The following is a 15,745-nucleotide window of genomic DNA, read 5'->3' on the forward strand; positions in this document are numbered from 1 at the left end:
GGTCAGGTGAAGCCGGGCTGCTGCTCTTACATGTCTTGTCCTTTGCATTTAAGCCCTATGACCTCTTGGAGCAGCTTTCCTTGGTCGGAGGCAAGGTGGGACACAGGAGCTGTGCTGAGCACCACGCTGCAGATCCGCAGGGTTGAGCATCAAATACAAGCATGTGAGTGCGGGAGAGCCTGAGCTGAGGCCATCGATCATTTTGCTGGCAGCCTTCACGTGTGAGGGGCTGAGAGCCTCTGGTGGCGGTGACCGACTGACCGAGCTTGCTGGTTCCAGGGCACGTGCTGGAGAGGACACAGCAGCAGCCTGCCAGACATGATGTGCCTGCAAAAACTGAGCATCCATGCACAGCCCTTAAAACCAAGCCTGTGACGCCCGACTTCGCAGCCACAGCAGCAGCAGGCACTGACTAAGTCAGACGTGTCATGGGGAAAACGGGCACGTTGCTTCTGCCCTCCTCCCAGCCAGCAAATTAACATCCCGCAGTAAACAGTCATCCTGCAATTAAAAGACACCCAGTCTTCACTTTTCATTTTCAGTTGTGATTAACATCTGCAACCTCATAAAATTATTTCTGTGGTTGGGAATGCAGTGCTTGCCCGTCCCTCATTGGGGCACTCCGTCAGCCCCATGGGGAGACTTGAGATGCTGCTTCTAGCCCGGGATCGGAGGGGAGCAGCCTGCTTTCCCTTGATGGCTCCCAGCCCTTGCTTTTCCTGTGTGGAAGAGCACGTGCATTGTGGAGTGCAGAAGCAGCCCCGGCCCCTTCCCCTGTGGGAGGGGAGGAGGTTCTGCCAGCACTGAAATTGCTTCCCTGCACGTTTCCAGAGCTGGAAGACGCTCAAGGCTGCCCTGGTACCTCCCACACCCCAAGGTGTGTGGATCCTCCCCTTGGCATCCTTTCCCCAAACCCTCCTTCTCCCCATCCTGCTCCCCATATATCTGAATCCCTGTGGAGCTGCATCTTCTCTCTTGACTTACTCCCAGCAGGCGTAATGCAGGCGGGACCATCTCCTTCTGCGGCTCCACAGCAGGCGAGATCCAGCACAGGTAAGGAATCTCCGTCGACCGCGGCTTGCTCCCGGGGGAAGGTGCTTGGGACTGTCAGTGCCTTGCTGCTGCCTCCTGGCCGCAGGCTCTGCTCCGGCATCCTCCGAAACTCAATTGCAGCTGGGTCTTGTGGTTTTGTTACTCTGACACCCGGAAAGCATAAAATAAAAAGAAATGTGGGGATGAACGCGGTGTCTCCTCTGGCCAGGAGAAGGTTTCTTTTCTCAAGCTACTAAAAGCGGCACGAAACGTTTAGATAGACTGATGATTAAAAACCTTCTGACTATTCTCTCCTTTATTCAGCTGCAGCTTGTGCAGGCTGCGCTTGCTGTGGTCAGATGCACCACAGCCGGCAGTCCGTAGTGTAAAGTCTGGCTTTGATGGGGTGTTTTTGCAGGAGTAATATAAGGAGAAGCTGGCTGGAAGGGTTGTTTGTCCATGCTTCAGGCAGCAGCGTTTCCCCGGAGGAGCAGGGACACAAGTGATAAAACAATTAAGAATAAAAAGAAATAAGAAGCTGATGCAGCAAAGCCAAGTCCTATGATTTAGCTGGGGGTTTCCCTCCCTCTCCTCAGACCTGCCATTGCAAATGGGGAAAAATATCCTTTTGGTGGTGGAGGCTGTTTCCTAACTGCAGTAAGAAAATTCTCTCAGCAGTTTTAAAGCCTCTTGGAGAACAAGGCTGGCAGGGTCCGACGTGCCCCGGAGACCCGCGGCGGCATGGCAGGGACTCCCAGGAGCTGGAAAGGCGGCTGCACCTCGAGCACCCAACGTCTTGGGTGGAAACAGGGCTTTCTGTGCGAAAGCTTTGCATGAGTGCCCCCAAACCATGGCACGGCAAAGAGGGTCAGGAGGAGCTGCAGAGCCCAGCCCCGCAGCACAGGGATGCTTGATCCCCACTCCGCTCCCAGGAGAATCCTTTTCCCTCCCTCTGCCCCTGGAACAGCAGCCTGGCCATGCTGCCTTTTTCTTCCTCGCTGCCTCCCCTCCTCCTCCTCCTTGCAGAAGAACCTCAGAGCTCCTGGCATCTCCTCGAGGCCGTGCGAGCCTGGCGATGCCCCTGCGTGTGTTGAACCACCCTTGCTCTCCTCCACAGGGACACGGTGGGAGGCAAAGCAGAGACACGCAGCTCTTCCCTTGCACCTTTCTGTGCTAGGAACATGCCACCGGCATCACTGGCTGCCCAGAGCCCCTTTCTGGGGACGGTTTGGATGCATCCTGGTTCGCCTTGACCATTGCCATAGAGTGGGACCATGTGCAGCCACTCCAGTGAGCAGCTCCTTTGTGAAAAAGGGGATTAAAAGAACCCATTGTCATCTCATTTCTGTTTGTTTCTGTTCTTCTCAATGCAGAAAAGTGTGGAGCGTGTGGTCCTGGCTTCGCCTCGCCTGTGGATGCGATGAAAGGCAAGTCTGAAATCCTGGGCAGGCAGGGAAGAGCCCTGCACTGCCCATGATTTAGATGATGATTAAAACAACGCTTTCCAGAGGACATTATCAATTAACTCCATTCTCCAAGGAGGCTCCCAGCAAGCATTAGGGAAGCGATGGTTTCGTGATGGTTTCGCTTCTGGCCTGTCCTGAGGTCAAACATCAATCGCATAATGACAGCTTGGTGTCAGAACAAACCTTCTTAGGTTTCATGATGGCTTGGGATGGGTCATAACCTGCAGAAAAGACACTTGTGGCTTCCTCGTGCAAAACCAAATGGGATTTTTGAGTTTCTCAGAGGCGACTGTATTGCTATAGCCCCACAATGCCACCACAGGAGCTAAACACAGGGAGGGAAGGGGAATCATCCTGATTTTCCATTGCACCCTGTTCCTGATGGCTGGGAACACAACATGGCAAAACTTCCTTGTATAAAAAACAGCCTCCCGGGCTGCTTCCTTACAAGTCTGGACACTTTGCCTGCGAATCCTTCTTGCTGTGTTGCCGAAACGCTGGTGCTCTGATGTGCAGAGACTGATGAATGCATCATCTCCAGCTATCCCTCCCTTAATCCTCTTCTCTAGGGCTTAGCAAACGCATCCTTGAAACCCTGGAGAGCTCTGGAGCTTGCTCATGATCTGTGGTTCCGATCCCTGAAACGTCTTTGAACCAAGAAAACAAAGAAGAGATGAGTCTTCAAAACATCCCCGCGCGTTGGCAGGGCTGGACAGTGATTTAAATTAATAGCAAATAGCACAAATCCCATTGACTCTGCCACTCTGGCAAGTTCCCTTGGGAACTGTCTGGTTGCTTCAGTGGTGCCAAGTAACTCTGGCACCCAGCAAGCTCTTCCACACAGACATCTGGAAGGTCAGGCTCCGAGCAGCTGGCGAGAAGCTCCTCGGTGTGCCCTGGGTGCTGGGGTTTGGATCAGACCTCAAGGTCCCAAATCCCCTCTCTGTCCCTGCTTCCCACTTGCTTTCTCTTCCTCAGCATTTCCTAAGCCAGCTCTTCCCCACCAGCCCTCGCTTTGGCAGCGCTTTATCCTGGCACAGCCCGGAGCGGTACCACCTCTGCAGCCCCGAGGAGGCTCGCTGGGGTCTGGATCAGTCCAGCAAAGCCGATGGTGCTGCCTGCCCTGGGCAGCACGGGCAGTGCGGGCAGCAGGGGCAGTGTAGGCAGCACAGGCAGCGGCTCTGGCTGGGGCAGCAGGGAGCGTGGCAGACCTGCCACTCTGTCCCACTTTCAGCTGGGATGGAGTTGATTTTTTTCTTAGCAGCTGGTGCAGTGCTGGGACATCCCTGGGGCTGAGCCCTTCCCTTCCCAGTGGGATCCCTGTAGGCAGGGAGCTCTCACACCATGGTAGATTTTCACAGCTCGGCAAGACGGGGGGATGGCGAGGGGCTGGGGGGGCTTTCTGCCTTCGGCTTCCATCTGGCAAGCACTTCTCTGGTGCTTCAAGGCTTCTCCTGTGTGGCTGCAATGGAAATGAGGCCCAGTGTGGTTTGATTCCTGACTGATAGGGCTGGGCAAGGGCTGGCCCGTCCTCGCAGGCACAGGGTGATCCCAAAGCCGTGGACTTCCTTAGGGACTCTGAGGCCCAGAGATCCCTCCCCAGGACAGGGGATCCAAATAAGCCTCAACCCCTGCAGGACAGAGCCCAGCCTGGTGCCCCTGGTGTGGCCGAGATGGAGATCCAGCTGTCCCACACGCGTGGGGGAACCCGTCGGCTCCCCGGGAGGGCAATCGGGCCTGACCGGAGACTCCTGCAAGGGGCTTGTTTTGTCATAGGTGGTTCTGCCGATGCTCACGCAACATTTCTGTCTTGAAAGGTCCCCGGGAGGAGATTGTGTACGTGCCCTGCATCTACAGGAACACTGGGAGGAAGAAACCTGACTTTCTGGCCACTGTGGATGTCGACCCCAAATCTCCGCACTACTGCCAGGTACCAAAGGCTTTATCTCGGGACTAAACTGGCCTGGGAAGCAGCTCAGTGCTGGTCCTTCGTGCTCCCAAAGCTGCCGTCTCCGTACCGAAGGCTGGTGCTTGCCCAGTTCTCCCCGAGGCTCTGAGCCTCCCTGTGCTTACAAAATGCACGTAAAATCTGCTTCACACCCCATCCTTCATCTCCCCTGTCACGCCACTCCCCTCCGCGGGGTGAGACTCGCCAGAGGCATCCTGACCCTCTAGTGATGTCTGCAGCGCGCTGAGCATCTTGGTCCGCCTGCGGTCCTGTGCTCAGCAGAGGAGAGACCGGTGTAGGCAGGGCTGGGGGCTTTGCAGGTGATCCACCGCCTGCCCATGCCCAACCTGGGGGACGAGCTGCACCACTCGGGCTGGAACGCCTGCAGCAGCTGCTTTGGGGACGCCACCAAGAAGCGGAACCGCCTGATCCTGCCCAGCTTCGTCTCCTCCCGCATCTACGTGGTGGACGTGGGAACCGACCTGCGGGCTCCCAGGCTTCTCAAGGTACCCGGGAGGCGGTGCCGGTACCCCGGACAACCAGGGTGGTGGCTTTTGGCTGTGGGAGAGCCAGCCAAAGAGGCTTCGGGGTGTGTCAGAGCTCTGCAGCGCCTTGGTGGCAGTATGGGAAATGGGAAGGCTGTGGAAGGTGCTTGTTCTCCTGCTGGTGTGCGAACACTGAGTTCTCCTCGGTGGGCACCATGCATGGCGCTGCCCGGTGGGTGCACAGCCTGTGCCTCGCCCGTGCCGTGTGTCTCCGGAGGAGCCCTGGGCATCCGTGTGCCGCCTGCCCTGAGCCTGGGTGTGGGGGCCCCACTGGTGGCTGGCAGCTGGTTCCTCAGGGCGCCCCGTGTGCCGACACGCAAGGGGACGCAGGACCGAGCATGCTCACCACCCTTGGCTGCGTGGCAAGTCCTGTCTTGAAGTCAGGCAGGAGCCGGCCACAGGCTAACAACCGGCCTGTGCACCTGCGTCCAGCGTGGCACGAGCAGCCTTCTTGCCTGGGACTGCCTGGCACGAGGGACGTGACGGTGACGGTTCCTGTGACCTGCCGGCAGGTTGTCAACTCGGAGGACGTCTTCTGGAAGTGCAACCTGGGCTACCCCCACACCTCGCACTGCCTGGGCAGTGGTGAAATCATGATCAGCACCCTGGGAGACCCGGCCGGCAGCGGGAAAGGTACCCCAGTCCCCTAGGGAGAGGGGCAGGAGGAACAGTCCCCACATCCAGAGCTGTCCTGGGGGCTTCAGCCAGGTCCCCCAGCCCCTCCAGCAGCCTGCTCTGCAGCGGTGGATCTGTCTGTTGCTGCTTGTTTTACAATGTGTAAACGGTTGACCTGGGTGGTTTCCTCTCCACCAACGTGGTTTTGTTTTTGCATCAGGCGGCTTTATCCTGCTGGATGGCGAGACCTTTGAGATTAAGGGGAACTGGGAGAAAGGGGACAAGATCCCCCCAATGGGTTACGACTTCTGGTACCAGCCACGCCACAACGTCCTGATCAGCACCGAGTGGGGGATCCCAAAATGCCTGGGGTATGGATTTGACCCAAATGATCTGAAGAAAGGTGAGTAAACAGCGGTTTAAATACTCCGGGAGAGAGATGCTGAGCAGCACCGCAAGGCAGCCAAATCTCCAGCCTCCCCTGTTGCTGGTGAGAGCTGGCACTAACAGGCAGAGAGGACCTGTCCAAGATGAATTCCACACCAATTCCTACACATCCCATGGGTTTCAAAAAGGCCAGCCCAGCCCACCTGAATGCACTTCAGATGTGAGTGGCAGAGGTTCAGCCCAAGGCAGCCCCTGAACGCTGGTGCTGAGCTGGACGTGGGGCTGGGTCTTAGCCGTAGGGACGAAGGATGAGGCCCTGCCTCAGCCCAGCTCCCGCCCAGAGGTCACACCGCCCTTCCCAGCCCTGTCCCAGCGGGATGGTCCCCACCGGACGCTGGGCATCTTCCCGTGGCTTTTGCCAAGGTCCAAAGCAACCGGTGTGTGCTGGTGCGGAGACCAGGGGGTCTGCGGAGCTCGAGGGGCTGCAAGCTCACCTGAACCATAGCACATCTGCCCGAGACCCTGCGCCTCGCAGCATCCCCTGTGACCCCTGCTCTGCCCCGCCCCAGGGCTTTACGGCCGCCGCCTCAACGTCTGGGACTGGACCACTCACACCTATGTCCAGGCCATCGACGTGGGCGAGGATGCGGCCCCCCTGGAGATCCGCTTCCTCCACAACCCCGACGCTGCCGAGGGCTACGTGGGCTGCACCATCAGCAGTGCCATCCACCGCTTCTACAAGACCGAGGTACGTGCATCCCGTACACCGGGGGTTCGAGGGAAAGGGGTGCTGCCCCTCAGCTGACCAAGCCGCGTGCCGCCACGCAGCCCCCCGCTTCCCGCATCCCCCACCGTCCTCCCAGCCCACCTCTGGTCCACGCCACCTCCCTGTGCCGTGCGGCTGCCTCTGCACCAGAACATGAGCTGGCTTAGGGGAATCTCACCACAGGACTTGTCCTGACTGGCAGCAGTTTAGGCTAAAATGATTTAATTTAAAGATTTATTTATGCCTTTGTTGCGGACTTACAACAGCCCAAGCAATGTTCTTCTCGGTGTCTGTTGTTGTGTGTAATGGTGAACTGGGTGAGCAGAGAGAACATTTTTCACCAAACCAGCTCATCTGGCTGGAAAATTAGATGAGTTTTTGGCCCCAAACACCCTCCCTCCAGCCCCAGAGCCCATCCTCCCCATGGCTCTGCAGAGCCAGAGGTGGCTGGCAAAGCAGTGGAGCTACAGCCCTAGGGGCTAGGAGTGGTGGATGTGCCCACACAGCATTGGCCCCAGCATCAGGTCTTATCCTGCCTCTCCTGCACATGCTGAGCCCCCTGGGGCCGTGCTCTGTCCCACACCTCCTGCAGCAAGGAGACTGGGCAGCCGAGAAGGTGATCCAAGTCCCCAGCAAGAAAGTGGAGGGGTGGCTGCTCCCGGAGATGCCAGGTCAGTCCAGGTGCTGAGGGGCTCCCAGGTTCCCCCGGGCGCTGCCGTTGCCGCCGGTGGTTTGCGCAGCTCTGTCATACCCTCCCCAAGGCTTCATCACCGACATCCTCATCTCGCTGGACGACAGGTTCCTGTACTTCAGCAACTGGCTGCACGGAGACATCCGCCAGTACGACATCTCCGACACCCGCAAGCCCAGGCTGGTGGGGCAGGTGAGGCAGCGGGGGGCTCCTGGTCACATCCCGGTGCTTTTCCTCCATCTCTTGGGGACAGCCGGGATCAGCCCCTCCTCTCCGCCTCAGCCACCCAGACCTTCGGTCTCCTGCAGGTCTTTGTGGGTGGCAGCATCGCCAAAGGGGGACCCGTCACCGTGAGCAGGGACGAGGAGCTGCGGTGCCAGCCGGAGCCATTCTCCATCCAGGTGAGCTGTGCTGCTGGTACCTCACGGGTCTGCTCCACCGCGGTGGCTGTGGCAGCAGCACCGCTGCTGGGAGGTGACGGAGGTGGTCCCTGGCCCTGTACTGCTGCTGGGGGGGACACGGAGGTGGCCCGCTGGCACCTTCTGGCACCGCTGCTTGCTCAGGGGGACATGGAGGTGGTCCCTAGCCCTGTACTGCTGCTGGGGGGGACATGGATGTGGTCCCTGGCACCCTCCAGCACCACTGCTCACTCCCAGGGGAAGAGGGTGCCGGGGGGGCCGCAGATGATCCAGCTGAGCTTGGATGGGAAGCGGCTGTACGTCACCACCTCCCTGTACAGCGCCTGGGACAGGCAGTTCTACCCCGACCTCATCAGGTATGAAACCTCGACAGACGAGGGGGGTGCTGTGCACCTGGCTGGGGGCTGAACCCCCCCAGCCCCCCGCTCTCCCCCACCCCAGGGACGGCTCCGTCATGCTGCAGCTGGACGTGGACACGGAGCGGGGTGGCCTGGCCGTCAACCAGCGCTTCCTGGTGGATTTTGGGAAGGAGCCCGACGGGCCCTGCCTGGCACACGAGATCCGCTACCCCGGCGGGGACTGCACCTCCGACATCTGGGTTTAGGCCCCTTCAGCTGCCCCCGGAGCCTCTGAGCGCCCCCAAACCCCCAAACACAAGGGCACTCCCAGCGCTCAGCAATAAATCTGGGGGGCTGCCGTCCCTGCAGCTGCAGCATCGCGTCTTTAAGTTCTCTCCATGAGCCAGGAAACAAAATGTGTGACCGAACCAGGGCCGCAAGGCCGCCAGCCCCTCTGAACCGATGGGGTGTTCTTAGTGCGCCCCTCGTGCTGCTGCTGGTGTTCCCCCGAAAAAGCAAACCTGGTTTGTATGCTGGGGCTGGCACCAGCGCTGCCTGCGTGAACATGGGCTGCATGCACGCATGGCAGGTATGCACCGCACGCACACGCCCAGCATATGCGGCACACGCACACTTATTGCATACCCATGCCGCATGCCGTTCATGCTTACACACTGTGCACGTACTGCGCAGGCACCTGCTGCCCGCAGGAACACACTGCACACACGTGGTGCGCACACATGCGTTATGCAGGCATCACATGTGTGCACTGCACACCCACACACCACATGTGCACCCACACATTGCATACACATTGTGCACACTGATTGTGGGCCTTACACCCACTGCATGCGCAGGCACGGCACAGACATTGCATGCACGATGCATGCACACTTGTTGCACGCAGGTTACATGCCCGTTGCATGCACAGACCCACTACACACCCTTTGCACACACGACGCATGCACAGACCCGCTGCACGCACATTGCACACACATTGCACGCACATTGCACGCACGATGCATGCACACCCTTTGCACGCACGATGCATACACAGACCTGCTGCATGCACATTGCACGCACGATGCATGCACACCCGCTGCACGCACGTCGGACACACGTTGCATGCACACGCGCGCTGCACGCGTGTTGCACGCGCCCGCGTTGAACGCAGACGCACCGCACGGGCACGGGCTCGTTTACACTTGCGCTTCCTGCTTCGGCCCCACCAATCAGAAGCCTGTTACTAGGCAGACTTCAGCTGGCGCACGGCCACTCCGGAGGCCGACGCCGCTTGTATCCGGGTAGGAAAACCGGCGCAGCCAATGGCGTTACAGGACAGCGCCGTAACCGGGCGGGCCGGCGGCGGCGCGGCCAATCAGAAAAAAGCGGCGGCGGGCGGCGGGCGCGTCCCGCCGGGGCGCTGCACTTTCGGTTCCTGTTGCGCGCGGGGTGGCGGCGCGTGGCGGGGACAGGCCGCGCCCCGGCTGCAGCCGCCCGCAGGTGGGTGCGGGGGGGGGGGCCCGGCCCGGTGCGACCCCGCTCCCCTCGGCCCGGCCCCGGTCCCTGCCCGGCAGCTGGCTGCGGCGGGGCCGCGCTGTCATGGAGCCCCCGGCTCCCCGGGCCTGCCCCTGGTGTCCCTGCCCCTGGGGCCCTGTCCCCCTGGTGTCCCTGCCCCTGGGGATCTGCCCTCCCGGTGTCCCTGGGGACCCTCCCTCCTGGTGGTCCTGGCCCCATCTCCCTGGGGGCCTTCCCTGATGGTGTCCTTGCCCCTGGGGGTCTGCCCCCTTGGTGTCCCTGTCGCTGGGGACCCTCCCTCCTGGTGTCCCTGTCCCTGGGGCCCTCTGCCCGCTTGGCGTCTCTGTCCCCATGCCCCTGGGGCCCTCTGCCCGCCTGCTGCCCCCATCATCCCTGCCCTCCTTTCCCCGTGCCCCCAGGGACTGGCACCCGGACCCCACGGGACTGTCATGGTCCCCCACAGCACCCCCAGCGTGGGGACCTGCCCCTCTGTCCCCTCCTGGGCACGCTGCTCGCTGGTGCCACCCAGACCCCGTCCCCTGTCCCCTGCCCGGAGCGGGGTGCCTGGGGCCGCCCGCGGTCCCTGCTGCTGGAGACACCCCTCCTGGGACCCCTGGGGCCATTCCCATCCCCTGGTGGCTCCTGTCCAGCTGAGGGAGCTCAGCCCACCCAGCTGGGGCCCATCCTCGGTCCAGGGTGGATGGGGGCAACGGGCAGGCGCGTTCCGGGCTGCACCGAGCCCCCCAGCCACCCCTCTGCCCTTCTCCCTGATCCCAGGCCGGAGGTCAGCCCTGCGGGGGCTCAACAGCTCTGAAGGGGGTTTCTTCCCTTTTTTTTTTTAACTGTGTCTGGTTTTCACTTCCCAACAGGAACCAAATGTGATGGCTGACGAAGAGCTGAGTGCCCGAAACCCCAGGAAGGGAAGCTTGTCCCCCAGCAGCGCCCGGGGCAGCACCGCCGAGTCGAGCACGCTGCTGCAGGAGCTGAAGGGCATCATCTCGTAAGGGCAGCGCTCGCTTTTCCCGGGCACCTCTTCCCGTTACTCTGAGCGTTACCAAGTGTGGGTTAATTTAATAAAGCTGATTAATGTGCAGCCCCGGGGACCAAAGGGGTGAGCTTTGTGGTACCATGGCACGGCCTCAGGCATGCCCTGCTCGCTCTGGTGCTGGGTGCTGTCCGTGGGGCACAGCCCCGCGTCGCCAGCTGCGTGCTGCCTGTTTCGTGTGCAGAATCAATTCAGAGCTTCACAGCAGTGCATACTGTTCTACTGCAACCCTGTGGGACGTGGTTTTACGCCTGCTCTGCTCTCCCTGGGGTTAGGGTAGGGCACAGAGCGCTAGAGCGGGGTGGTGGGCACACAGGGAAACACGGAGCGTGGGGAGAACGGGCTGTGCTGGCCCATGGGTGCAGGTGGCCTTTGGCTCTCGGTGCTCCAGTGTCCCCGTCTTGGCATTGCTGCTCACGCTGGGGCGCACGTGTGGGGTCTGGGAGGGCGCGGGGACGGCACTGTCCTTGGGAGCTCTGGGGAGGGGGGGTTGAGGAACACCCGGGCACTGCGGTGTCACCCTGCCCTGCACTAACACCGCTTGTCTCTGTCCCGCACAGCAAATCCGTGCAGAACAAAGTCGACGCTATCCTGGTGAGTGCCGCGGCGGCATGTGGTGCTGGGGGACTGAGCGTCTCCATTTCTCTCCTCTCCCAGCTAAACTGAACCCCGGGGATTTGCCTGATCTCATTTCCCATCGGGTCAGGGTCTGGCTGTGGGGATTAGCCCCGAGAAGCCCCTCGCCAGGGGGTGGCACCCGCTCCCCCAGCCCTGTGTGGGACGACCCTTTCCAGTCCCCTCGAGGGGCAGTCTGTGGCTTCGTTGACGTGGCCCCCTCGCACGCAGGCTGTGCCCACACTGGCAGAGCTGCTCTGGTCTCAGTGCCCCATCCGTTACTGCCGTTAGGAGCATAACGAGAGCACCGCCTGCATCAGGTGTTTCTCATTTTGGACCCTTAACCTTTCTTTATCTCTGGTCTGTTCTCCCCCTCCCTGTGGACCCTTTGACCGTAGCAAGATGTCCAGAAGTTTTCAGACAACGACAAGCTCTACCTCTACCTCCAGCTGCCCTCGGGACCAAGCTTGGGAGAGAAGAGGTGGGTGCTGGAGCGAGCCAGGGCCGGGGCTGGGAGAGCAGGGGCTGTCAGGGTGATGGGGGATACAGATCACAAGAGGCCAGGGAGAGAGTGGCACAGCTCTGCCTTCTCCTGTTCTGCTTGTCCTGCTTTTCTACTAAATGTTTGTCTCCGGCTTCCACGAGAGCAGCAGTAGCCTGGACCTGAGCTCGCTGAGCACGGCCGAGTACATGCACGCGTGCAACTGGATCCGGAACCACCTGGAGGAGCACACAGACACCTGCCTGCCCAAGCAGGACGTTTACGACGCCTACAAGTGAGCGCAGGGGCTGGCCTGGTGGCAGGAGCGTCCCTCCCTGGGGCCGGGTTGTCTATCGAAGCCTGGCGGGGAGGTCGGCTCAGAGCCTGGGATAGTTTGGGAAGGGCCCAGCACAACGCGGGGTTCGGAGACGAGCCGCATCAGCAGGGAGAGTCCGTGCATGCGGAGGGCAGCGAGATGGGCTCGATGGCTTTAACCCCCAGCTCTCCCCGGCAGGCGATACTGCGACAACCTCTGCTGTCGCCCTCTGAGCACCGCCAATTTCGGCAAGATCATCCGGGAGATCTTCCCAAACATCAAAGCCCGACGTCTGGGAGGCCGGGGACAGTCGAAATATCCTTCTACGTGCCTGGCTGGCCAGGGCAGCCCGGGGAGCTGCTCGGGCTGGTGGCAGCAGCTGCTGCTTCTCCAGCTTCTCCCATTTACAAGTCTGTGTACGAGGTGGTATTTTGTGGCTTCTAAGGGGGTCTGGCTCCTGGGTTTTTTGCTCCTGAAGGTTCAGCTCAGTTGTCCCCAGGGCTTGGAGTTGCCCTGTCCTTGCCGTACACTCGGGGTGGCCTGGGGTAGCTGGTGGCGGGCAGGGAGCCCCCCAAGAACGGGGCAGCCCAGCTCGACGTGGGGCCGGCTGCTGTCGCATCTTGGAACAAGCCCATCGTGAGCCCCGCAGCCGCGTCCTGTCGAGCCGTGACCCCGTTGCGGCCGTGTTCGTGTGACAGCGACAGACCTTAACCCGGCCAAACGTACTGCTACAGCGGGATCCGGAGGAAGACAGTGGTCAGCCTGCCGCCCCTGCCCAGCCTGGACCTCAAAGTGACGGAGACTGTAAGTCCTTTGCTGCCCCCACAGCTTGGCTGCTGTGGCGTTCTTTTGGTGGGGTAATGAACTCGTCGCTCGTTAGATCTGACGAAGGCAGGGGGTGGAGGGACACCCACTTCGGGAGCAGGTTCTGCTCTGTCCCGTGAGCCTCCCCGAGGGTGGAGGGGGAGCTGCCTGGCCCCGTTTGCACCTGGGGTGTCGCATCACCGGGGGGGCTCATGGCTTGTCCCAGCAGCAGCAGTCGGAGCTGACGGACCTGGTGCAGTCCTACAACAGCGAGGTGATGGAGGCAGCCTGTGCCCTGACCTGCGACTGGGCTGAGAAGATCCTCAAGCGTTCCTTCAACAACATCGTGGAGGTGGCCCAGTTCCTCATCCAGCAGCACATCATCAGCTCCCGCTCGGCCCGCGCTGACCTGGTCATGGCCATGGTGGTCTCAGGTGGGTGGGATGGAGCCCCGGCCCCGCTCACACCTCGGGGGCTCATCTGGACCCCCCAGGGGCACAGAGGCTTTGGGAGATGGGGTCCCCTTCCAGCTGCCCGTGGCGTGGCTGAGCTGCTGCCAGCCCTTGTCCACGGCTGAGCTGCCGAGGGGCCGTCCCACCTTTGTCAACTGCGCACCCCCAGAGAGCGCGGAGAAGATCCACCGTGAGAGTCGGACCCCATCGACGGTGAAGAACGGTCTGGACACCTCAGAGAGCAGTGACCAGAGCCAGGGGCAGGTGAGACCCCATCGGAGCCGGGTGGGTCCTGGCTCCCCCACAGCCTGAGGGGGCACGCTCGGGGAAGCAGCCCGGCTCCGCTGCGACATCTCTCTGCCTGCAGATCAAGAAGGACAGCGGCCCCAAGCCCCCCATCCCACCCCGGCCTGAGAAGAAGAAGCCTGCGGAGCCCCCCAAGCTGGCCAGCAGCCCCCAGGTGAACGCCCTGGTTGCCCGCCTGCCCCTGCTCCTGCCCCGCATCCCGCCGGGGGAGCGACCCACGGCACCCGGTGCTGCCGCCGTCCGTTCCTCCCCTCCTGTCCTGGCGCCCAAAATCACGGCTGCCCCCCTGGGGGGCACCGTCAAGGTGGCCCTGCCGCTGCCGGTGGGCACGGCCTCCCCCTCCCTGCCCCTGGGGCTGGCCCCGGGGGCCAACGGGCCAGCGGGGCTACTGAGCCAGCAAGCCGCCGTGCCCGTCCTCAACGTCCTGCTGCCCGGTGTGGGCGTCCCCGCGGCCGAGAGCCCCGCCAACCCCCGGAGCACAGGGAGTGGCGAGGGGCTGGGCCCCCCAGACTCGCAGCGCCCCAGGGCCACCAAGCGCCCCCCGGAACCGGCCGCTGAGGCTGCCCCGCAGAAGCGGCGACGTGGGCGGCCACGGAAGAGGCCAGAGGAGGCGGCTGCGGGGGAGACGGAGCTGCACCGCGGGGTGGCTGCGGGTGCCGATGGCGGTGGCGGTGCCATCAGCCCCCTCGGGGACGGCCGGGCCGGGGGCTCCCTGCCCACCCAGGTCAGCGTCATCCAGGATGGCAGGGCCAAGGTCGCTGATGGCCACAAGCCAGCGGCGGAGGAGGACGTGGTGGCAGCACAGCGGAGCCTGAGCGAAGCCGGGTCCCCCATGGGTGATGGCGGTGCTGCTGGGGGCTCCAGTGCCCCCCAGGATGGGGGGGAACCCCACATCCCCCCACACGATGGACAGACACAGGCAGGGACTGGTCCCCCTGCTGCTGCCTCCCAGTCAGGGGCTGCATCCCCTTGTGCCCCCGTGTCCCGGGGGGGGTCACCGGCGTGGGTGCGGCTCTGCGCCCACCCTGGTTCTTAGCACCTCCCCAGCTGCCCCCCAGGACCCCGCCGGGTGCGGGTGCCCCCCGTGCCCCCCATTAAAAGCTGAGCACTCCATCCATCTTGTCCTGTCTGTGGGCCGTGGCAGGTCGGGGGCAGCGGTGGGGCTGTCCCCCGGTGGGGGGGGGGGGTCCTGGGACCTCGGGGGGGGGTGTGTGTGCTACCTTCGCCCGGGGGGGGCCGCGGGGGGATCAAGGGGGGGAGGGGGGGGCGGGATGTTGTGTGCTCCAGTGAGGGGGGGGGGGCATGGGGAGGGGGGGTAGCAAAGAGGGGGATGGGACAGCCGTGCCTTACTCTCCTCGGGGGCGCCCAGCAGAGCCGGTTTCCGTCAACACCCTCGGCCGCGCAGGCCCCGCCCCCGAGCCGCGGGTGCCGCCGGGCCGGCAGGGGGCGCCGGAGCGCAGCGCGCTTCCTCAGCCGGTCCCTCAGCCCCGTCAGGCGGCGCCGCGGGCAGCCCGGGCCTGGGCCCGCTCCGCCCCGCCCCGCCGCTCCGCCCCGGGCCCGCCCGCCCCGGCCCCGCAGGTGAGCGCCGCGCCGGCACCGGGAGCCCCCCGCACCGGGAGCTCCCCGCGGGCTCCCACCCCCCCCGGCGCCCTCGGGCCGGTTCTGAGGCCGCTCGGGGAGGCCCGTTACCGGCTCCCGGCGGGCCGGGCCCCTGGGGCTGCGCGGGGGCGGAGCAGGGCCGGCCGGGGCCTCCGCCGGGCTCGCAGCGCCGGCGGTTTGCGGGCCGGCAGCGCCTGGTCGCGCAGGAAAATCATCTTTTCCTTTTTTTTTTTTTTTTTTCCCCCCTCCCCCCTTCCCCCCTCCCGCCGCCGCAGCCGATCGTCCCCGCAGCCCCGCGGAGCCGCTGCCCAGGATGAGCCGCCTGCGCTGCCCCGTCCGTCGGCATCCCAGACCGGAGAGGCGGCCGTGCGGGATGGCGTTGCACCAGGTACCGCCCGTCCT

At 62.9% G+C, this 15,745-nt stretch overlaps 3 protein-coding genes across 7 annotated transcripts in view; all 3 read left to right on the forward strand.

The window, feature by feature from the left end:
- The first annotated feature begins 4,456 nt into the window (after positions 1-4,456).
- Positions 4,457-8,172, forward strand: LOC308054787 (methanethiol oxidase-like). 2 transcript variants are annotated; one of them, XM_080368128.1, is made up of 7 exons: positions 4,457-4,952; positions 5,504-5,624; positions 5,827-6,009; positions 6,563-6,741; positions 7,352-7,430; positions 7,521-7,851; positions 8,107-8,172. In XM_080368128.1, the coding sequence occupies exons 1-6, from the start codon at positions 4,785-4,787 to the stop codon at positions 7,802-7,804; spliced, it is 1,014 nt and encodes a 337-aa protein (XP_080224254.1). In that variant the 5' UTR covers positions 4,457-4,784; the 3' UTR covers positions 7,805-7,851; positions 8,107-8,172. The 2 variants fall into 2 exon arrangements, with proteins under 2 accessions (XP_080224254.1, XP_080224253.1); XM_080368127.1 differs by lacking the exon at positions 8,107-8,172 and having other exon boundaries at positions 7,521-7,935.
- Positions 8,173-9,583: 1,411 nt separating this feature from the next.
- RFX5 (regulatory factor X5) lies at positions 9,584-14,857 on the forward strand. 2 transcript variants are annotated; one of them, XM_080368068.1, is made up of 10 exons: positions 9,584-9,710; positions 10,595-10,725; positions 11,331-11,364; positions 11,784-11,866; positions 12,036-12,161; positions 12,381-12,497; positions 12,905-12,986; positions 13,213-13,420; positions 13,608-13,702; positions 13,806-14,857. In XM_080368068.1, exons 2-10 carry the CDS (start codon positions 10,607-10,609, stop codon positions 14,778-14,780), a joined length of 1,839 nt encoding a protein of 612 aa, XP_080224194.1. In that variant the 5' UTR covers positions 9,584-9,710; positions 10,595-10,606; the 3' UTR covers positions 14,781-14,857. The 2 variants fall into 2 exon arrangements, with proteins under 2 accessions (XP_080224194.1, XP_080224195.1); XM_080368069.1 differs by having other exon boundaries at positions 13,216-13,420.
- A 225-nt stretch (positions 14,858-15,082) lies between these two features.
- The window catches only part of PI4KB (phosphatidylinositol 4-kinase beta), a 28,960-nt gene continuing 28,297 nt past the window's right edge, over positions 15,083-15,745 (forward strand). The window contains exons 1-2 of one of the 3 annotated variants that reach the window (XM_080368057.1): positions 15,083-15,322; positions 15,619-15,731. In XM_080368057.1, coding sequence (XP_080224183.1) covers positions 15,657-15,731 — 75 coding nt within the window. In that variant the 5' untranslated portion in view covers positions 15,083-15,322; positions 15,619-15,656. Of the gene's footprint in view, positions 15,732-15,745 lie in introns of all 3 variants that reach the window. The other 2 variants (XM_080368055.1, XM_080368056.1) reach the window with 2 other exon arrangements.

This window comes from Falco punctatus (genome assembly GCF_963210335.1).
Source record: "Falco punctatus genome assembly, chromosome: 18".
Taxonomy (NCBI): Eukaryota; Metazoa; Chordata; class Aves; order Falconiformes; family Falconidae; genus Falco; species Falco punctatus.

Bases quoted from the DNA above. Each gene is read 5' to 3' on its own strand.
- LOC308054787 (XM_080368128.1), top strand. From the start codon at position 4,785: ATGCCCAACCTGGGGGACGAGCTGCACCACTCGGGCTGGAACGCCTGC. The intron at 5,625-5,826 runs GTACCCCAGTCC...TTTTTGCATCAG, and splicing joins CCCGGCCGGCAGCGGGAAAG to GCGGCTTTATCCTGCTGGAT. The intron at 7,431-7,520 runs GTCAGTCCAGGT...ACCCTCCCCAAG, and splicing joins GCTGCTCCCGGAGATGCCAG to GCTTCATCACCGACATCCTC.
- RFX5 (XM_080368068.1), top strand. From the start codon at position 10,607: ATGGCTGACGAAGAGCTGAGTGCCCGAAACCCCAGGAAGGGAAGCTTG. The intron at 11,867-12,035 runs GTGGGTGCTGGA...CCACGAGAGCAG, and splicing joins CCAAGCTTGGGAGAGAAGAG to CAGTAGCCTGGACCTGAGCT. The intron at 13,703-13,805 runs GTGAGACCCCAT...CTCTGCCTGCAG, and splicing joins GTGACCAGAGCCAGGGGCAG to ATCAAGAAGGACAGCGGCCC.